The following is an 18,848-nucleotide window of genomic DNA, read 5'->3' as shown; positions in this document are numbered from 1 at the left end:
ATAAAAAAAGGTGCCTTTTTATTACTCAGTGGTTTTGAAGCAACAACTCATTTGTTCCATCATTAGGAGAACATAATTTCATGAATTTCCTTCCATGTGCCTATGCTGTGTGTATTATGATGTATATATGTATATACATGTATGTAACATGTCTATTAGACCCTGTAGTTTGGAAACGTGTTTCCAGACCCACTGATCTAGAGCCAGGATTAACCCAAGGCCAGCTCCATCACTTCTTTCAGACCATTAAGGTGCATCTTAGTCCATTCGGTGGTAAACAAAGAATCCAGAAGAGTTAATGAAGCTCCCAGTGGTACCCGCATGGCCCCCCAGATCTTACCACAAACCAGAGGCAGAGCTGAGGCTGAGAACGTCGTGTTTCAGTTTACAGGTACCACAACACTACCACCTGTGTGCAACCTGGGAAAAAGGTCTCAGGGACTTGAATGGTGGCATGTTGCCGCTGATGCAGTTGTCCAGGTTCACAGGTTGGACTTCACTAGTTATTATTCAAACCTTGGTGATGTTCTGGGCCTATTCATGCCTAGGTTATCATGCTTGGAGGAATTTCCTTGTATCTGGGGGGGCATTAATGTATGAGCCAGTGTCTGCTGTTCATATTTGGCCAGAGAAGCAAGCCTGTGCAGGGGATGTCCTGGGTAATTAACAAATGAGTTACTTATAAATTTGTAGCTCAGTAGAATGATTCCACCACTAGAAACATTAGAGGTGAACACCCTCAAGAACTTCCAATAAGTCTATTAAAATGCTCTCATACCCCTTGTCAGACCGCCACAGGGTGAGTTCATCATCGTGAGAAAACCGGCACATTTACCCCGTTTTGGAGACATGCTGACAATTTATTACTTTTCGTTTACCTGTTAATAGATCCTGGTGCGTTCTCGCTCTTCCTCAATGAGAGTCCAAGCAAGGCGGATATAAATCATTTTCTATGCCGGTGCTGCTCTATCTCTGAACACACACAGTTGTCCTGTTTTTTGGACAGGCTTCTTCATTTCTACCACAGCAAAAAGTGGGAAATAGCTAACAGAGCCAACAGGAGTGAAATTATATTGCATCTATTGACAAAATATTTTATAGCCATCCTAACTATATTTTCAAAAAATGTCCATCCTAACTATATTTTCAAAAAATGTTAGTGACAAAAGAAATTCTTATGCCATAAGGTTAAGTGAAAAAAGCATGATAGGCATCCGGTGTGACCTCCACTACATGCATATAAGCTACTGGAGAGACGTACACCGACTCACTGATGGCGATGATATACGCTGGTAGGTTTTATAGATGATGTAAAGTTTTCCCTCTTCCTTTCCTATATTTCTTGAGTGTTCAACAAGGAGCATATCTTTACTCATCTGACACATTTTTAGTGAGACTCTACTAAGTAGCAAACACAGGGATGGGTATGGAATAGTCATCACTTTTGTACTCAGGGAAATGAGGCATGAAAATGCATTTTAAACACAAAAGAAAAAAATTATCTTTGGAATTTCCATGTACCTGAAGTGATCTAAAGCCTGTGATTGCTGTGTCCAAGGAAGTTCTATTTTCTATTCATGGAGAAACAATGAAAAGAGAAGTATAAAATGATGGAAATTCCAGTACAACTTCAATTTGCGTGCCACAGGCAGAAATCACGGCTCATGGCGGTCAGGGGTGAGGAAGTGGAGTCACTCATTTCTTTCTTGCTTTACTCTGCTCACCGATAACTCCCTCTGATTTTTCTTGTGCTGAAAGGCATATGCAATCGCAGAAACTGTCCAGATGGCTACTCTACAGGGCCTGAAAATCGAACTTGGGTCTCTAAAAGAAAAAGGCCACTTTTCTGCAAATGTTTGCCTCAGTGCTGCAGAAGTGTGATTTCACTTCCTCCAGAAAGAGGCAAGAGGGAAGTCCCGCGTCTGCTTTCTTTCTCAGTTTGAGCACGTGCAACCTTCTGAGCCAAACCGTGATTCATGCCTGAGGTTCGATTCTGTGTGGGCTTGGGGCAGGTCCAGCTGTTTCCAACTTCTGCCTTTCGCCTGTGATCTGACATGGGTAGGAAACCCTGGCTGTGTTTGCGGGGAACCAATCCCGTTCTTATTTTTAGCAGGGATCCAGGAAACCGGTCAAATGCTCACAAAGTGGGTCGAGGAACAAAGTCTTTTAAAGACTCTGGAATAAACTTGGTTCTGGAAAATGCAGGACGTATCCATGAACAAAGTGACAACATTTTCTTTTCTGAAGAGTCGATGGCTAACCCGATGTTTTGAGAGCTGCTTTGGTAAGCCCTTCCTTCTGAGACTGCTTTTCCCATCAGGTCTGTTTGCATTCTTTTTTTTTTTTTTTTTTTTTTTTTTTAAGATTTGTTTGTTTGTTTGTTTGTTTATTTGACACAGAGAGAGAGAGACAGTGAGAGGGAACACAAGCAGGGGGAGTGGGAGAGGGAGAACCAGGCTTCCCACTGAGCAGAGATGACCTGAACTGAAGGCAGATGGTAAACGAGTGAGCCACCCGGGCGCCCCAACTGTGCATTCTGACCCCCAAAATAAGAACACTGTGGTTCCTTGGGTCCCTTTAATCTTGAAAAACAGAATGCCCAGGTGAAATGCCTCTGAAATTCCCGCTGAAAGCTAGGTCAGGAGCTAGGTCAGGATTTGGCAGGCTGTGCCATTTTTCTTCTTTTCTTGGTTAATACTTTTCCCTCCCCTCTTCCTCCCAATTTTGCTAATGCTTTTTCTCTTCATCAACTATTCCTTTTCTGCTCTTTGTTTCTCTTTGCCATTGCCATATGTAGGTTTGAGGGACACAAGTCTGTGACGTAGGATGATGACATTTCCACTGCACTCAAGAAGAAATACACACCGACTCGGTCTTCAGGCTGTGTGTGCTTCCTTATTCCATGTCCCGGCAGACATCACCCATCGGTCATACCGTTCATTCCCGCCGAGCTCTGAGGCTGTCTCTGTACCCTTCTCAGCACATCTAGGACATTCTAATGGAAGCCTGTTTCATCTACCTATTAAATAAATACTTAATTTTTAAATTTAAATTCACTTAGCCAACATACAGTACATCATTAATTTCAGAAGAAGTAGAATTTAGTAAATCATCAGTTGTGTGTAATACTCAGTGCTCATCATGTCACGTGGCCTCCTGAATGCCCATCACCCAGTTACCCCATCCCCTCAACCTACCTCCCTCAATAAATACTTACTGAGCATCGATTATTTGTTGGGCACCCATTGTAGGTGCCATATTTGGAGTAGCCAATACCAAATTTAATGTTCTTTTAAGAGTCTGGGTGACTGAGTGGGCCCTCAAAGCTCCCGTCCCTTTCCATCTCCTCTCCAATCTAAGTTTTTCGGAGACAGAGCAATTAGGGCCAACCCTTTCCCCCTCCCCATCTGCCTTCAGGATTCCTAATGGCATCAGTCTAATACGAAGTCTAATATTCTTGTATCATCCTTGAGCTGAAAGCAGCTTCACATGAAGAGACTTATACACAACAGGACTGGAAATACAGTGGGATTCCTCTATGCCCTTGATTCCCAGTCCCACATCTTTTCTGTCATGTAACTTCCTCTTTGAGAAATAGCTGAACAAAAGAAATAACTGAGTAGCCTTTGACCTCCCTGGGTCAGCTGCTGGCAGATTTCACATTTCTCTATTTGTTTCATTATTGGGTAAAAAAAACAGTCTAATGTTCAATGTTTTCCTCTTTAACCACAGGATCTCCAGATGGGATTTTGAGCAGAGACACTTCTTTCTATCGGAAGTGATCATGAATAGGTTAAGGTACAACAAGCAAATTAGGTCAGGTGGTTCTTCCAGAATTATGTGGAGTTGGGAGCTTTGGATCCTCCACTGAAATATTCCTATTGTCTTAGGAGTGTCTGGGTGGTTCAGGGGGTTGAGCTTTCAGCTCTTGCTTTTGGCTGGGGTCATGATCTCAGGTTTGTTGGACTGAGACCAGCACTGGGCTCCTTGCACAGTGGGAAGTCTACTTGAGATTCTCCCTCTCCCTCTCCTTCTGCCCTCTCCCCAACTGTGCACTCTCTTGCTCACTCGTTCTTTCTCTCTCTCAAATAAATACATGTTTTTAAAAAAGAGATATTCCCATTGTCTCTATTATTTTGGTGATCTAAATGTGACATTAAGAGCATGGGCTGGTGGGGGAGCCTCGGTGGCTCAGTGGGTTAAAGCCTCTGCCTTCAGCTCAGGTCATGATCCCAGGGTCCTGGGATTGAGCTTTGCATCGGGCTCTCTGCTCAGTGGCAAACCTGCTTCCTCCTCTCTCTCTGCCTGCCTCTGCCTACTTGTGATCTCTGTCTGTCTAATAAATAAGTAAAATCTAAAAAAAAAAAAAAAAAAAAAAAAAAAAAAAGAGCATGGGCTGGGTTGTGGGTCTATTCAGTCTCTAGATTTTGTTCTGCTTAGTATAGTTACTCAAAAATATCTCAAGTCTGGACTGATAAAGATGAATGTGAAATAGAGTTTTCAGATTTGAAATGTAGGCAACATCCGCGCTCCATATGGGACTTTGGGCAAGTTCTGGAGCCTCCCTAAACCTCTGTCACCTCAACTGGGAAACAGAAGTAGTAGCATCTACCTGTATGTAACAGGTGAAGTTGTAAATCATCCATGTAAAAAGCTCCATATGACCCGGGTAGGAACTCAGTGTGTATCTGCCTTCAGCGTGCTGAGCTTGCTGGCGTGTGCTTCAGTCCTCTCACAATGGAAATGGGAGAAAAGGCATGTTATAGCACCCCAGGAGCTTGACTTTCCTCCAGTTGTCCATTTGACAGCATGGGAAGCCATATTGACTCTAAGGGATCATCTGAATATTTTTTTTTTACTAATGTCCTAAACAAAGACAGGCAGGAAAACAATCTAGTAGCCATGCCATCTGGTTAATGACAGAGGCAAATTAGAAGTAATTGGTTGCTTTATCAAGGAATTCATCCTAAGAGTCTTTTAGAATGGGGCTGGCAAGATTTTGCTGTAGATGGCCGGTGAGTAAAAAAATTCAGGCTTTGCAACAAGATGATCTCTGTGCTAACTACTCAGTTCTGCCCTTGTAATTTAAAAGTAGATGATACATAAATGAATGGGTATGCTGTGTTCCAATAAATCTTTGTTTACCAAAATGGGGTGGGGTGGGGCTGGGTTTTGGCTGTGGTCTGTAATTCACTGATGACCAATTTAGAATCATAGAATTATAGAATCCCATAATTGGAGCAGATGTGCGCTCCCAGCCAAGGCTTGAGCCACCTCCAATACAGTCTCAACAATCCAATATAATCCAACCTCGGCTTGGATGCCTCCGGGACCTCTACCTATTGTCTGCAGATAATTCTGATTCTTAGAAAGCATTTTCTTCCACTGAACCTAAATTGTCCTTTTGAACTTTCTGGGGGCTGAGATCAGACTTTTGGGCTATGGCCACCTTGACAACAATGTTCTATATCACATCCAAGCAAGAGAAGGTGGTTGGCTTACATGCCCACCATCCTGGAAGTCCTGTGGGAGTATGATTAAGTCTATCTTGTTTAATGACTAATCAGAATGGGTGAGGACCATAGTGTGAGCGTCCTAGAGGCCTCTTGTTGACCCAATTATTCCTTTATTGGTGGGTCATGAAGAATTTCAGGGTTTCTAAGGCAGAGATCAGAGCAGATAGGGTACTTGGTAGGTTGGGAAAAGTACCTGTTAACCTACAAGAAGAATATATTTCAATATTTTCACAACCTATCCACATGAATACTAGTCTCCTGTAAAAAAAAATCTGATGCATAGTAGGTAGTCAATAAATATTTGTTGGAAAAAACAGCTGACTAAAAGGACAAATGAAGTAAGAACCTGGCAATCTTAGAATTCTATTAATGAGATACCAGAAAAGCCAACGGCAGAGACCTCCAGGGCCTGAGGTGATGGCACAAATAGGGCAAGACATTCCATTTAGGAGGAGAATCCAATTTATGTTTGAGGTTGAAGACAAGAATCCACATTTATGTCAGCATTCCGACACTTGTCAAAATTGGGACTAGACAGACCAAAAAAAGGACTGATTCCACTAATAGGAGGTTCCTAGAATAAGCAAATTCATAGAGACTGAAAGTAGAATGGCATTTACCAGGGATTAGAGCAGGGAGAAATGAAGAATGTGAACATGTAAGTAGATTTTGACCACGTATTTATTAGTGGGTGTTATGGAGGCAAACCCAAACTAAATAGGGGTCTTTTGACATCCAATGTTGTATCTGGAGACCATAAACACTACTGGACCCAAAGAGACTTTGGCTCCTTCCTCATATTGAACTCAGCTATAGCATGGGCCATATGGGATATGGCTTCTTGAGTAGTTGGCCAGAGGAACTGGATAATGCAGTCTTGAAGTACAGAGAACCTAATTCCATGTGCCAGTAAGCATTACTGAATTAGAGACAAGAGATAGGGGGGATCTGGCAAATAATTTGGTCTTTCTTCCAATGGACCATTTGGAGGACTGGTGGCTTCATGTGATTTGTCCAAAGATACTACACAACTGTATCTCTCCTTAAGCTGTGATCAACTCAGTAATATACCCACTTAGTTTGCTTTATCTCTGTCCCTGCCTTAGCTCCCTTATGACTTTACCTTTGCTGTCCTGGGATTGTACTTCCCAATGAAACATTAATTAATGTGGAACATTAGTTAATATTATAATGTCCCTCTCACGTGCTCTATAACATCTCTTGCATTTGTCACAGTATATTTTAATAAAGTGTTTGACAAATGTAGTCATTTGTCTTCTCTTCATTGTCATTGTCTTCTCTTCCAGTAAATTGTGAGCTCCTTATGGGAGGAGACTGTGTCCTTTCACTTCATTTTTGTATTACAGGGTCTAGTGCAGTATCTGGTACCTAGCATCACTTGTTACTATTGAACGAGTAAATAAATTAATAGAGCAGACAAAGCTGACAATGATTCTCAAACACATCCCTGGCAAGTCAGGCCATGAATGGTTGGAAATGAATATTCAATAAGAAGCAACATTACAGGATTTTTATTTCAATCTATACCAATATTTCTGAGCACTTACTCTGACACTACTGTGTCTTTGTTATTTCTTATTATAAAATAATTTAATTTTCTGATCTATAATTGTATCCTGGGTGAATCAGGGATTGTGTGAGCCTAGTGTCTTATGTAACAAATGACTTATAAAAGCCCAGAAGGCGTACTCCTACATGCCAAGAGATTTTGCCTTATCTATGTCTGAACGAGTGTTGAAAGCTCTGGCCCTGAAGGACTGAATCCATATCCACTTCCATACTCACCTTCATTCCCATCCCTGCCCAGTACCTGCAGCTAACGAGGCTGGCTTAAAGGTACCAGATCTCACCCCTCCCCTACTCCCTCGTCCCTCTCCATGATCCTCTTGCACAGTGTGCAAGCAGGGTCTGTCTAGAGGTGGGGTAGAAGTTGAGTAGGAAGGAGGAACTACCAGAACCGACCTGCTTTAATTCTGATGACAATTCCTTCATGCTGACAGTCAGGACAGGAACTAAGGAAGGTAGAGGAAGAACAGGAAAGAGAAACAGGTCAGCATAATGCAAAAGAAAATGGAAGGGGTTTTATTTAAAATTTCTAGTGTTACAGAACCAAATCTGAGCTTGGCTACCGAGACCAAGGGCCTTGGCTCTGGACATAGAGTCTTAGGAAAGTCTCAAGAATGTCTTTCTGTCTCTGTTTCCTCCTGGTCCTCTCTTGAAACTAGGTTTTTTCATGTCTAACTGGGAAATTAGGGCATAATGGGGCAGTAAAAGTAGCACAGGGTTAGAATTCTGGAGATTTGGATTCTGTTCTTCATATGCCAACTAGCCTGCTGGTGACCTTAGGTAAGTCACTTCCCCTCTCTAAATCTCTGTTTCTGCATCTATAAAATAATAGTTTGTTGAGCTCCTTTGCAGCACCGGCATGGTGCATGGTCCATGGGTCCACAATCCAATTAACTTGCTTCAGCTGAAAGCTTCGCCTTTTACTAGGTGATCTTTTGTGATCTTTTACTAATAAATGTTGAGGATACTCTGTCCCATATGGGTCATGGCATGTACATTTTCCCACTTGTTGTTCCCAATGCTACTTCCTCTTTCTGGCTTGTTTCCTTGTGTGGTTTGTAACTTATGACTCTTGAGCTCTTTTTCCACGGGGGTTTGCTATAGCAGGCCAGTTTGCTCTGGTTCGTGCAGTTGTCCCTCCAAAGAGGTTTTAAATTTGTTTTTGTTGAGGCCTGACACTCCTGCTGGACCACTATTCCTGTTAATTTCTTTGGCCTCAGTGTGAAGTAAGACCTCACATCTGCATGAACACAGGCCTGGGGTTCTGACATTTCTTAGAAGATGGCAAACAGCTCAACCATTTCCCACAGGCAAGTGGGCGGAATGTTTCTCATCTGCAGGTGGTGGCTGAGACAGACAGCCTCTCTTGACTTCCAGTCCCCTGTGAATATTGTACATGAGTCCAGTGACCTGGATCACCTCCCACAGCCCCTAATATCCCAGGAGCCCACTATGACTCAGAATGTCCCTTAACCATAGAACTTCAGCTCCCACTGGCTGCCCTGATTTCAAGTTCTCTCTTTCTGGCACCTAAATATTTCTCTTTCTTGGTTTTTGAGCTCGAACCTTTGTGTTGGAAGAAATGTGTCCCTGCGTGTGTGTCTAAGGGGGAGGGGAATCTACTGGTTGAGTCAGCTCAATAAGCCACATTCTGCCTTGTTGTGGTTACTTTGTATGGTGATTTCTCACAGATATACTTTGGGGGTCACACACGTACTGTGGTGTCAGGGCTTCGGGAGGCAAACTTTCCTGCTATCACACCCTTCCTCCCAGGAAAAAGACTCCTTCACTGAAGTCTGAAGTCCTTTTTCTATAGGCAACAACTCTGTTCCCGCTGGGAGAGCTCAGGCTTCCCATGTGACCTGCTTTTCCCTCTTGCTGCACCCCCGGGACAAGAAGGAGACTAGCTATTCTCACAAGGTGACAAGAACAGAACTTTTCCTGAGCAGGGAGAGGGAGGAGAGCAGCTGGTCACTGCACAAGTAGGGTAGAGAGAGGGAAGGGTGAAGCAAGCCAAGCTCCTGCGGGGGAGGGGAGAGGCCTGAGACCAGCTTTATTGGTATTGGGATGTGAATAAGAACCACCTCTTCCACCCTTCCCCTTCACCTCCATGGTGCGTGCGTGTGTGTGTGTGTGTGTGCATGTATTTAAATGCTGTGTGATTGTGTATGAGTGTATTGTGTGTGTGAGAGAGTACTGTGAGTTTGTGTGGGTTTGTGTGAGATAGTGTGTGTGTGTGTGTGTAAAGAGCACAGTCCAGGCAGTGGGAGTCTGGAGAAGTAAGCTTGAATCCCAGACTTGTCCTTCTCTTGCAAAATGCTTCTCTTCCTCAGCCTGTCACTTCTTCATTCACAAAATTAGAGGACTGTATTAAATTTATGGATTATAACCATAATTTTAGCAGTGGAAACTTTATTTTCAAATGCAAGTTTACACAGAAACTAATATTTAAAGACGTAAAAAAAGGTTGGCAGGGGGACTGCCTTGATTGATTGAACAAGGGCCAGGGACCCAAAGCCCAGTGGCTTCTTCTCTTCGCCTCTTGGGAAAGTCCTGTGCAGACACTTGAGATCCCTGGAACATGGTGTGGAAACAGCATGAAACAACATATACTTTCTCAAGTTTCTTCCAGTGAGGCATTACAATTATGATCAGAAGCAGGAAAGTTTTCCTAGCCATGAAATTCATGCAACAGAGCTGAGTGACATGATTTCCCCGAAAACAGGAAGTGAGAGTTGCCAAACCATGAAGCAAAGATCCTTGGGCCACAATGTGTTAGAGCCATTTCACCTCATCTCAGAGAAGCTGCTGACAGGCCACCGTCAGCTGTTGTGGAGCGCTTGGAAGGCGGCTGCCTGGAAAGGGGGTGCTTTCACTAAACAGTTAGGAGCCATTAGCAAATTACTTCACCCCCCCACAAAGCTTCAAGTCTTTATTTGTGCAAAGAGAGGAGTGGAACAGATTAGTCACTGGTAGGTCATTTACAGCTCTAAAAACTTTCTGAGATACAGTCGTATGATTAATGTGCTCACAAAAATTTATTGTGCACATAGTATGTGTCAGATACCATTTGCTTTGCTGTGGAAATTGTAGTCTAATGGGAAGACAGACATTGAACAATGATGAACTGTATGAAAGGGAAGTATGAAGGACAAAGAGAACATTCGGGAGGGCCTCAGCATGGACCAGGGGGTCAGGATCGTCGTCCAAGACAGACAGAGAGATACACAGAAGCTCAGAGAGAGACCGAGACAGAGACTGAGAGGGGACTGGGAGAATTATGAGGAGGAAGTCTAGAAGGACTACCGAGTAGGAATGAGGGTGGAATTGGAGCAAAGGTCAGGGACATCAGCTACCTACACGACTAATTCCCTTTCCAACGGACCAACCCATTTCTTGACTGAGTTGGTCTAACAGCACAGATAAAAATGCTCCACATCACTTGGCATCAGGGAACTACAAGTCAAAACCACAATGAGATACCCCCACACCAGTCAGAATGGCTAAAATAGCAAGTCAGGAAACGACAGATGTTGTCAAGGATACAGAGAAACGGGAACCCTCTTACACTGTTGGTGGGAATGGAAGCTGGCGCAGCCACTCTGGAAAACAGCATGGAGGTTCCTCAAAAACTTAAAAATAGAGCTACCTTATGACCCAGTAATTGCACTACTGGTATTTATTCAAAGGTTACAAACATAGTAATTCAAAGGGGAACCTGCACCCCAAAGTTTATAGCAGCAACATCCACAATAGCCAAACTATGGAAAGAGCCCAGATGCCCATCAACAGATGGTTGGATAAAGAAAATGGAAATGGAATATAACTCAGCCACCAAAGGAATGAAATCTTGCCACTTGGAAGGATGTGGATGAAAGTAGAGGGTATTAGGCTGAACAAAATAAGTCAGTCAGAGAAAGACAAATACCACATGATTTCACTCATATGTGGAAAGAAACAAAACAGGTGAACATAGGGGAAGTGAAGGAAAAATAAGACAAAAACAGAGAGGGAGGCAAACCATAAGGGACTTTTTAATTTTTTTTAACCATTAGAGACTTAACTGTAGGAAACAAACTGAGGAAGGGTTGCTGGGTTTGGGGTAATTGGGTGACGGGCATTAAGGAGGGCACTTGAGGTAGTGAGCACTGGGTGTTCTGTGTAACTGATGAACCACTAAATTCTACCCCTGAAACTAATACTACAGTATATGATACCTAAATTTAATTTAAATACAATTAAAAAAATGCACCAACCTAGTGTGTAAAGCAAACTCTCAGACATTTTTATACTCTACTTTGCTCCCAAATATTTGAGCAAGGAGTTTGCAGAAACATATAAAATATACGTGGTCATAGAATAAAGAATTGTGAGAGACACAAAGCAGGGATGCAGAAGAGAACCATGGATAAGAATAAGAGTGTATGGGGCGCCTGGGTGTCTCAGTGGGTTAAAGCCTCTGCCTTCGGCTTGGGTCATGATCCCAGGGTCCTGGGATCGAGCCCCGTGTCGGGCTTTCTGCTCAGTGGGGAGCCTGCTTCCTCCTCTCCTCTGCTCATTGGGGACCCTGCTTCTCTGCCTACTTGTGATCTCTGTCAAATAAATAAATAAAATGTTTTAAAAAAACACAAAAGAATGAGTGTGTGCCAGATGATCCAAATTCTCGGTACAGATGAGTCACAGATTCTGCTCAGAACTTTTTCGCTACTTGAGACTGTTCTCGTTCACCAGAGACTACAGCACAACTGGACATTTCTTTATCTAAATCTAGATGCAAGCGCTCTAAGTTGGGATAGAATGTCATCATTACTGTTACCTTTGATAAGCGTTATGGATTTGTTATTAATTCCATTCTGTTTTTGTTTTAACGTTTTTGTTTCTCTGTTGTTTCAAGGTCACTTGAGAATAAAGCCATTTATAAAACTGTCCCATTGAGAAATCCATTTTTGGATAATGCTGGGTTTTTTTGTTGTTGTGTTTTGTTTTTTAATTTTTTTAAATTTATTTTCAGCATAACAGTATTCATTGTTTTTGTACCACACCCAATGCTCCATGCAATCCGTGCCCTCTATAATACCCACCAGGATAATGCTGTTTTAAATAAAGCTTGTCATTGCTGGTATGTAACATAAGTGATCTTATCAAAACTGGTCATAGCTATTTAACAAAAGTCAGTTCTCCTTTCTTTTTCTGCACGTAAATTATGCATGACTTGAGAAAATACTTTTTGACAGAATGTGCTTTAATATTTTCTTCTTCATTTCTGAGCATTTCTGGATAATGTCAAACTTCCATATGAGAATGCGTATTTTCAATTAATATCTTAGTGTCATGTAGATATGCACTTAGGATCTCCCTCACTTGTTAGCGTATGCCTTTGTGTTTATGTGACCTCTTTCCTGAGCCTTAAATATTTCATTTCTTAGATAAAAATGGTTAAAACCCCTATTTTGTGTTTATATGTGGTTGTAAGAACTGAAAAACGACTGTAGATAGTCTTTATATGGTATGTAGTACATTGTATGTAAATAAAAAAATCTTATCCAGCAAGATCATTTTAAGGATTAAAAGAATACATATAAAGAGGTTATCAAGTAGGAAAAAATTAAGTTTTGTTAATATCATCCTTCATCAAGGGTATGAGGAGACAGGTGCCCTAGAATGTCATTGGCAGGGATATCCATTGGTAGCCACTTTAGAGAGAATTTGACAGTGTCTATTATAGTTTAAAAATAGACAAATCCTATAAATAGCAATTCAACTTCTCTGTTTCTACCAGAAAAATTGGGCGTTAGCACAAAGAGGTATGTATAAGCACGTATATTACAATACTGTTTGTAATAAACTAACAAAAACTGGAAACTACCCAAATGTCCATCAAAGCAGAATAATTACATGAATTTTGGTGTGACAGTTCTGTGAAATGATTTAAAAGACTGAGGTAGATTTAAATGTATTGCATGGAAAGAGTTCCAAAAAATAACGTTGAATGAAAAAAAAAAAAGAACCCAACAGGGTATGCATGGAGCACTGATGTGGTACATAAACAATGAATCTTGGAACACTGAGAAAGTAAAATCAAATCAAATATTAAAAAAAGGAAAAAGCAGGGTGTGGAAGGATTATTCAGTATGATACCATTTATTTAACACACACTGAGCCACATAAAGCAATATTATATGTTGGAATGTATATGAATATGCAGAAAAACTGTAAATTTACACGCTAACATAACAAGTCATTGCCTCTTGGGGAGTACAAGAAGGAACTGAAACTGAGAACTAGGGTCAAAGGAGACATTTTCTTACCTCTAGTGTTAAAATCTTTTTTTTTCAGCAAGGAATCTGTGCATATGTTATAGTTTGGGTCACCTGTGTGGCTCAGTCCATTCTTGATTTTGGCTCAGATCATGGTGTCAGGGTCCTGGGATGAGCCCCATGTCAGGCTCAGTACTCCGTGAAAGGATTTCTTTCTCCTTTTCCCTCTGCCCCTCCTCATTCTCTCTCTCTGTCTCTTTCTCTAAAATAAATAAATAAATCAATAAAAAAAAAAAAAACCAGAATGTTTAAAAACTGCTGGGCACAATGCCCGGCATATAATAAGCATCTATTAAGTGTAAACTCCCTTCCTTTGGCATAAAATCTCAAAATTATCTGCCAAGTGAATTTGGATTTTATTCATATATTAGACAAATATGTATTAAGCACATAGTTTGCCCCAGTCACGTCTATGTTTTAATAGAGAACAGTTTACACAGATGTTAACAACTCAGGGAGAAGACTACTCACGGACCAAGACAAAATAAGAAAGCATCACAGCTGGTGGTAGAAAGAGAGGATGTGATGGGAACACATTGTGGCAACTCTTTTTTTTTTTTCCCCTGTTCAAGACTAATTGAATAGCAATAGGAAGTAAAGCCATCTGTAGGAACTTGTAGAGTAGTAAGTCTCTGCCAGATGAGCAACACACAAAATCACCAAATAAAGCCCTCAGCACACCACGCTCACAGGAGAGTAACGACAGCAACTTAAATGAACTGTCCAAGGACATCAGACCTCAGAGGGTCTCTTGCTTACATGTCATTCAGATGAGCATTCTGGTCACATTGCAATGTGAGCAGAGTCCCTCATGATGGCTCTGTACACAGCGGTGCTGACTGGGGGCAGGTCACACAACAGGGAAGAAAGTTCACGTAGTGGAGGGGTCAGCAACATGGGTTTGGGGTCAAAGAGTTAAGGTTCACATCTGGGTTCTGTCACTTACCAGCTGTGTGACATCAGGCATGTCACTGTTTCTTACTGTCCTAATGCATAAAAATGGGATAATACATGTTTCTGTTCTTCTCTCGAAAGCCAGCTAACAGCATTGGTTTCCTGTTCTTCCTGTTTTATTGTTGTTGTTTCATAGTTTATCACTTATTTTTAAAAGCTTTATCGAGGCACAATTTACATGCATTAAAATTCACCCATTTTAAATGTAAGGTATGATGAGTTTTTAGCAGATTTATATAATTGCAGAGTTACCTCCATGATCCAGTTTTAGAATACTTCCGTCACCCCCCAGGGTTTCCTCATCCCCATTTATGGTTGATGCCTATTCCCACCGCCAGCTCTAGGTGACCACCAATGTGTTTCCATTTCTACAGTTCGTCTTTTCTATAAATCTCCTGTAAATCAAATCATACAACAGGTAATCTTCTGTGACACTGCTGTAACTCTTAACCTGGTTTGGAGAAGTCAAGGAATGGGGAACACTTTGCAAATAATGCATGTAGTCCGAGACTAGAACCAATAACAGCATGAATTGAAAGAAGGCTTGAAGCAGACTATTTAGAATCAAACTTGAAATGACTTAGGGATGGCTGTCATGATTCACCACGACTTATATACACAACCATTAAAGAATCGGTACTTCAGAAATGTTTGTCTTTGCTCAAGAACCATCTTGTAAAAATAGGATCAAAGATAATTTAAAGTCCACATTCAGGTCTGCTCATTGACTTGGTTGTCCCATCTCATGTCCTGGAGTGGGGTTCCTTCTGAGATAAAGCATACAAATGAAAGCAGGGGTATCAGATTCATGGGATAGGCTGAGGTCAAATTCCAGAGAGACAGGAGACAAGATAAAAACTCTTTAACCCAGAGTGAAAGCAAGTTGAGAATGGGGTGAGGACAGAGAGGAAATATCCACACAGCACCAAGAGTGAGAACCGTTCAGGGAGCAGATACGGAATTAAGAGTTTCCAGGGGAAGCCTCTTTTCCCTGATCCTATTCCTTAAACCAGGTGGTTCCACCCAACCACTAAGTGGTTTAAGTCACGAAAATGAAAGGTTTGGCACTCTAATTTCTTACTTAAACTTATCTCGGCTTTTTGCTCATTGTGACATTACAACTTTGGATCTGCTGGTCTGGGCTCCTGTTTCTGGCTCAGTGGACTTCATGACGCCACACAAATGATATTGGCTCATCTTGGGCATAGTTTAGAGGTATGCTATTCCTCTCCTGGCTCTGAGCAACCATTGCTAGACCCAACCAGTTAGAGCAATCAGGTTCGTTAACCAGAGTCACCCTCCTGGTCGTATCAATGCTTGGGTAGGAAGGAATCCAAGGCAAGGGGAGCAGAAAACTTGTGTCAAGTGGTGAGTGGATTGGTATGAGTCGTGTTATATTGTAAAGAGGTCTGTAGTGGATGCTTGTGGTCCTGGGGCTATGACCCAGCTGACTCTAAGACATGGCATCCTGGGCCCAGTGCCTGTTGCCACAGAGCTAAACAATGTCATCAAAAAGAATATTTATTTTCTATTGCAAGTGACCAAAATCAAAACTGCATCAGTCCATGACAAGAAAGGTAAAGGGAAGAAAAACCTTTGTTGAGCCTAATTGGACAGTAGACATGTAGGTTAGGGATGTTGCTTGAAATAACTTCTTCATTACTCAGATTCTGTGACCGACTTATTATTATGCCTATTTGCATATAGCAGAACTTAAGACTTTTTTTTTTTTAACTCAAGGAACTGCAAGACACAAAGAGGACATCTGCTTCTTCCTGTCCTTGAGTTTTTTCAATGCATCTTTGATCTCCTTGTTTCTCAAACTATATATAATGGGATTCATCATGGGAATCACAGCTCCATAGAACACGGACACCACCTTGTCTTGGTCCTGTGAGTAGCCAGCACTTGAATGGAGATATGAAAAGAGACCAGAGCCATAGAAGAGAATTACTGTGGTCAGATGAGAGGCACAGGTGTTGAAAGCCTTCATCTGCCCTTGGGTTGAACGGATCTTCATGACAGCAGCAATGATGTAGCCATAGGACACAAGGACCACAAGAGCTGATGTCCCACCCACTGCACACACAACAAGAAAGTTCACTACCTGGCTGAGGAAGGTACTAGAGCAAGATAAGACAAGCAGGGGTGGCAGGTCACAGAAAAAGTGGTTAATGACTCGTGACCCACAGAAACGCAGCTGGAATATGGAGCTCGTTTGGACCAATCCAGTGAGCAACCCTCCAGTGTATGCTGTAATGGCCATCCCCAAACAGATGGTGGGTGACATGAGGGCTGTGTAGAGAAGAGGGTGGGAGATGGCAGCATACCGGTCATATGCCATGGCTGCCAGGAGACAGCATTCAGTGCCTCCCATACCAATGAAGAAGAAAAACTGGGCAGCACAGCCCACAAAGGAGATTGTCTTCTGCTGCTTGAAGAAGTCGCAGAGCATCTTGGGAGCAATGGAGGATGTATATGAGATGTCAACAAAGGACAGGTTTCCAAGAAAGAAGTACATGGGAGAATGGAGGCATGACTCCAACCGGATCAAGACAATGAGGCCCAGGTTCCAAGCCACAGTCATGGAGTAGATCCCCAAAAACAACACAAAAAGGACAACCTGTATCTCTGGATGTTCTGAAAATCCCAAAAGGATGAAATTGGTTGTCGTGCTGATGTTTCTTCCCACAGCCATGGATCTTTCCTCTGCTGCCAGCAGAGCCCCAAAAGGAGATTCCTGGGGAATGAAAATCCAGGTGAAGAAACCACTTTGTTCTGCCATGGAATCATAGAGTCCCCAAGTCACAAGAAACACAGGAAAGCAAATGTCCTACCTCTTTCCAATGCAGAATTCCTCTCTACAGCATTTATTGGGTCTTTTATGGAGATCATTGTCATCCTGATTCTGATACCCTGTTCATGCAAAACTGACAGCTCAGAAAGGATTGACATTTTTGCATTGTCTGGATTATCACCTTCACTGCCAATGCCACCACATTTCTGAAGGAAGTTATTAACAGTACTTGAACTAAATACCTCCCCTTTTTTCACTTGCTTCTAAGCACTGTGGTTGGATTATTGAATTACTCAGATTTGTGCTAGATACTTCTTTCCTTTTTTTAAAGAAAATAAATATGTAGAAATAGAAATACCCAGAGAGGCTGTTCTGTGTTTCTTATCATCATAATTTGTTCTGACCAGCTCTTATGGGGTCAAGGTGTTCTTTCTCCTTTAATCAGTGGAATGAAGCATGTAGAGGTGTGAAAGACTGGCATCCCTTTTAAAGATTAAAGAAAAGGGTTAAAAATAGAAGTTCAGGGCATCCGGGAGGCTCACTTGGTTAAGCATCTGACTCTTGATTTCTGCTCAGGTCATGATCTCAGGGTCGTGAGATTGAGCCCCACACTCGGCGTGGAGTCTGCTTCTCTCTCTCTTTCTCTCTCTCCCTTTGCTCCCCCTCCATGCTCACACTCATCTCTCTACAATAACTCTTTTAAAAAAATTCAACACTAGGAAGTTACCAGTCCTCATTTAGCACAAATATTATCAACGGATCACAAACCTATGTTTGCTAGAGCTAAATGCGGATGATGTAGAAAGGAATAAAACTTCACTATTATGTTCAAAATATTCAGCATAAGGCATGGGACAGACAGGAAACAGATAACCACAGCACAATGTGACAGGTGCCCTGAGGGAAGTGTTTGTACGATGCCTGTATCCTGGGCACCGAAGCTGGAGGCTTCTGAGAGATGTGTTTGAGGAGGGTTCCAACAGTGAACAAAGGATTAGCAGGATGAAAATTTGGTGTGTGAGGGGGGTTGGTGGCAGTTGATTCAGAGAACTTTATATTAAAGATGGGAAAATCAGTTGCAAAAGCAGAGGAGAGGATAGTACTTGGGACACCTTAAAAAATGTCAGACCCGTAGGAGCATAGAGTGAGCAGGGTTAAAAGATTAACGAAAGTCTAGATTTGAGTGACAGTGGGAGGTGGGCAATTGTGAGAGATCTTTGAAAGCAAAAGTAAAGATGGCAAAAACAGTTGTTTAATTCTTTCAGATATATGTACAATTGCATATACTATGAATATAACTGCATACATGTACATGCATATTCATTTAATTTCACTCTTCACTTCATTTCTGTTCCCCTTTACCCTGTTCTGCTCTTTTTATAGGACTTATCACCTTCTCCTAGTGCATGTAATTGATTGGCTGTTGATAGTTGGTTGTCTGTCTCCCTTTACTAGAATGTAAGCTTAAGGAAGACCAGGATTTGCAGGAATTTTTGTCTCTTTTGTTCACTGAAGTATCGCAAGCACCCACACCAATACCTGGCACATAGTGGATACTCAACAAATATTTTCTGGGTAAATATCATGTTAAGGAGTTTGTCTTTTCTCCTATGGGCAAGAGATACAAAACATGAAGGTTTTTTTTTTTTTTTAACTTTGATTATTTCTTTGTAAACA

The 18,848-nt window shown here is 41.8% G+C and overlaps 1 protein-coding gene across 1 annotated transcript; it reads right to left on the bottom strand.

Moving 5' to 3' along the window:
- Positions 1-16,109: 16,109 nt before the first annotated feature.
- On the bottom strand, positions 16,110-17,474 carry LOC132014819 (olfactory receptor 5A1-like). Its single transcript, XM_059395798.1, has one exon. It carries the CDS (start codon positions 17,157-17,159, stop codon positions 16,110-16,112), a length of 1,050 nt encoding a protein of 349 aa, XP_059251781.1. The 5' UTR covers positions 17,160-17,474.
- Positions 17,475-18,848: the final 1,374 nt, after the last annotated feature.

This window comes from Mustela nigripes, chromosome 1 (genome assembly GCF_022355385.1).
Source record: "Mustela nigripes isolate SB6536 chromosome 1, MUSNIG.SB6536, whole genome shotgun sequence".
Classification (NCBI taxonomy): Eukaryota; Metazoa; Chordata; class Mammalia; order Carnivora; family Mustelidae; genus Mustela; species Mustela nigripes.
The sequence above is the reverse complement of the archived record's forward strand: the minus strand, read 5'-3'. Positions and strand labels throughout refer to the sequence as shown.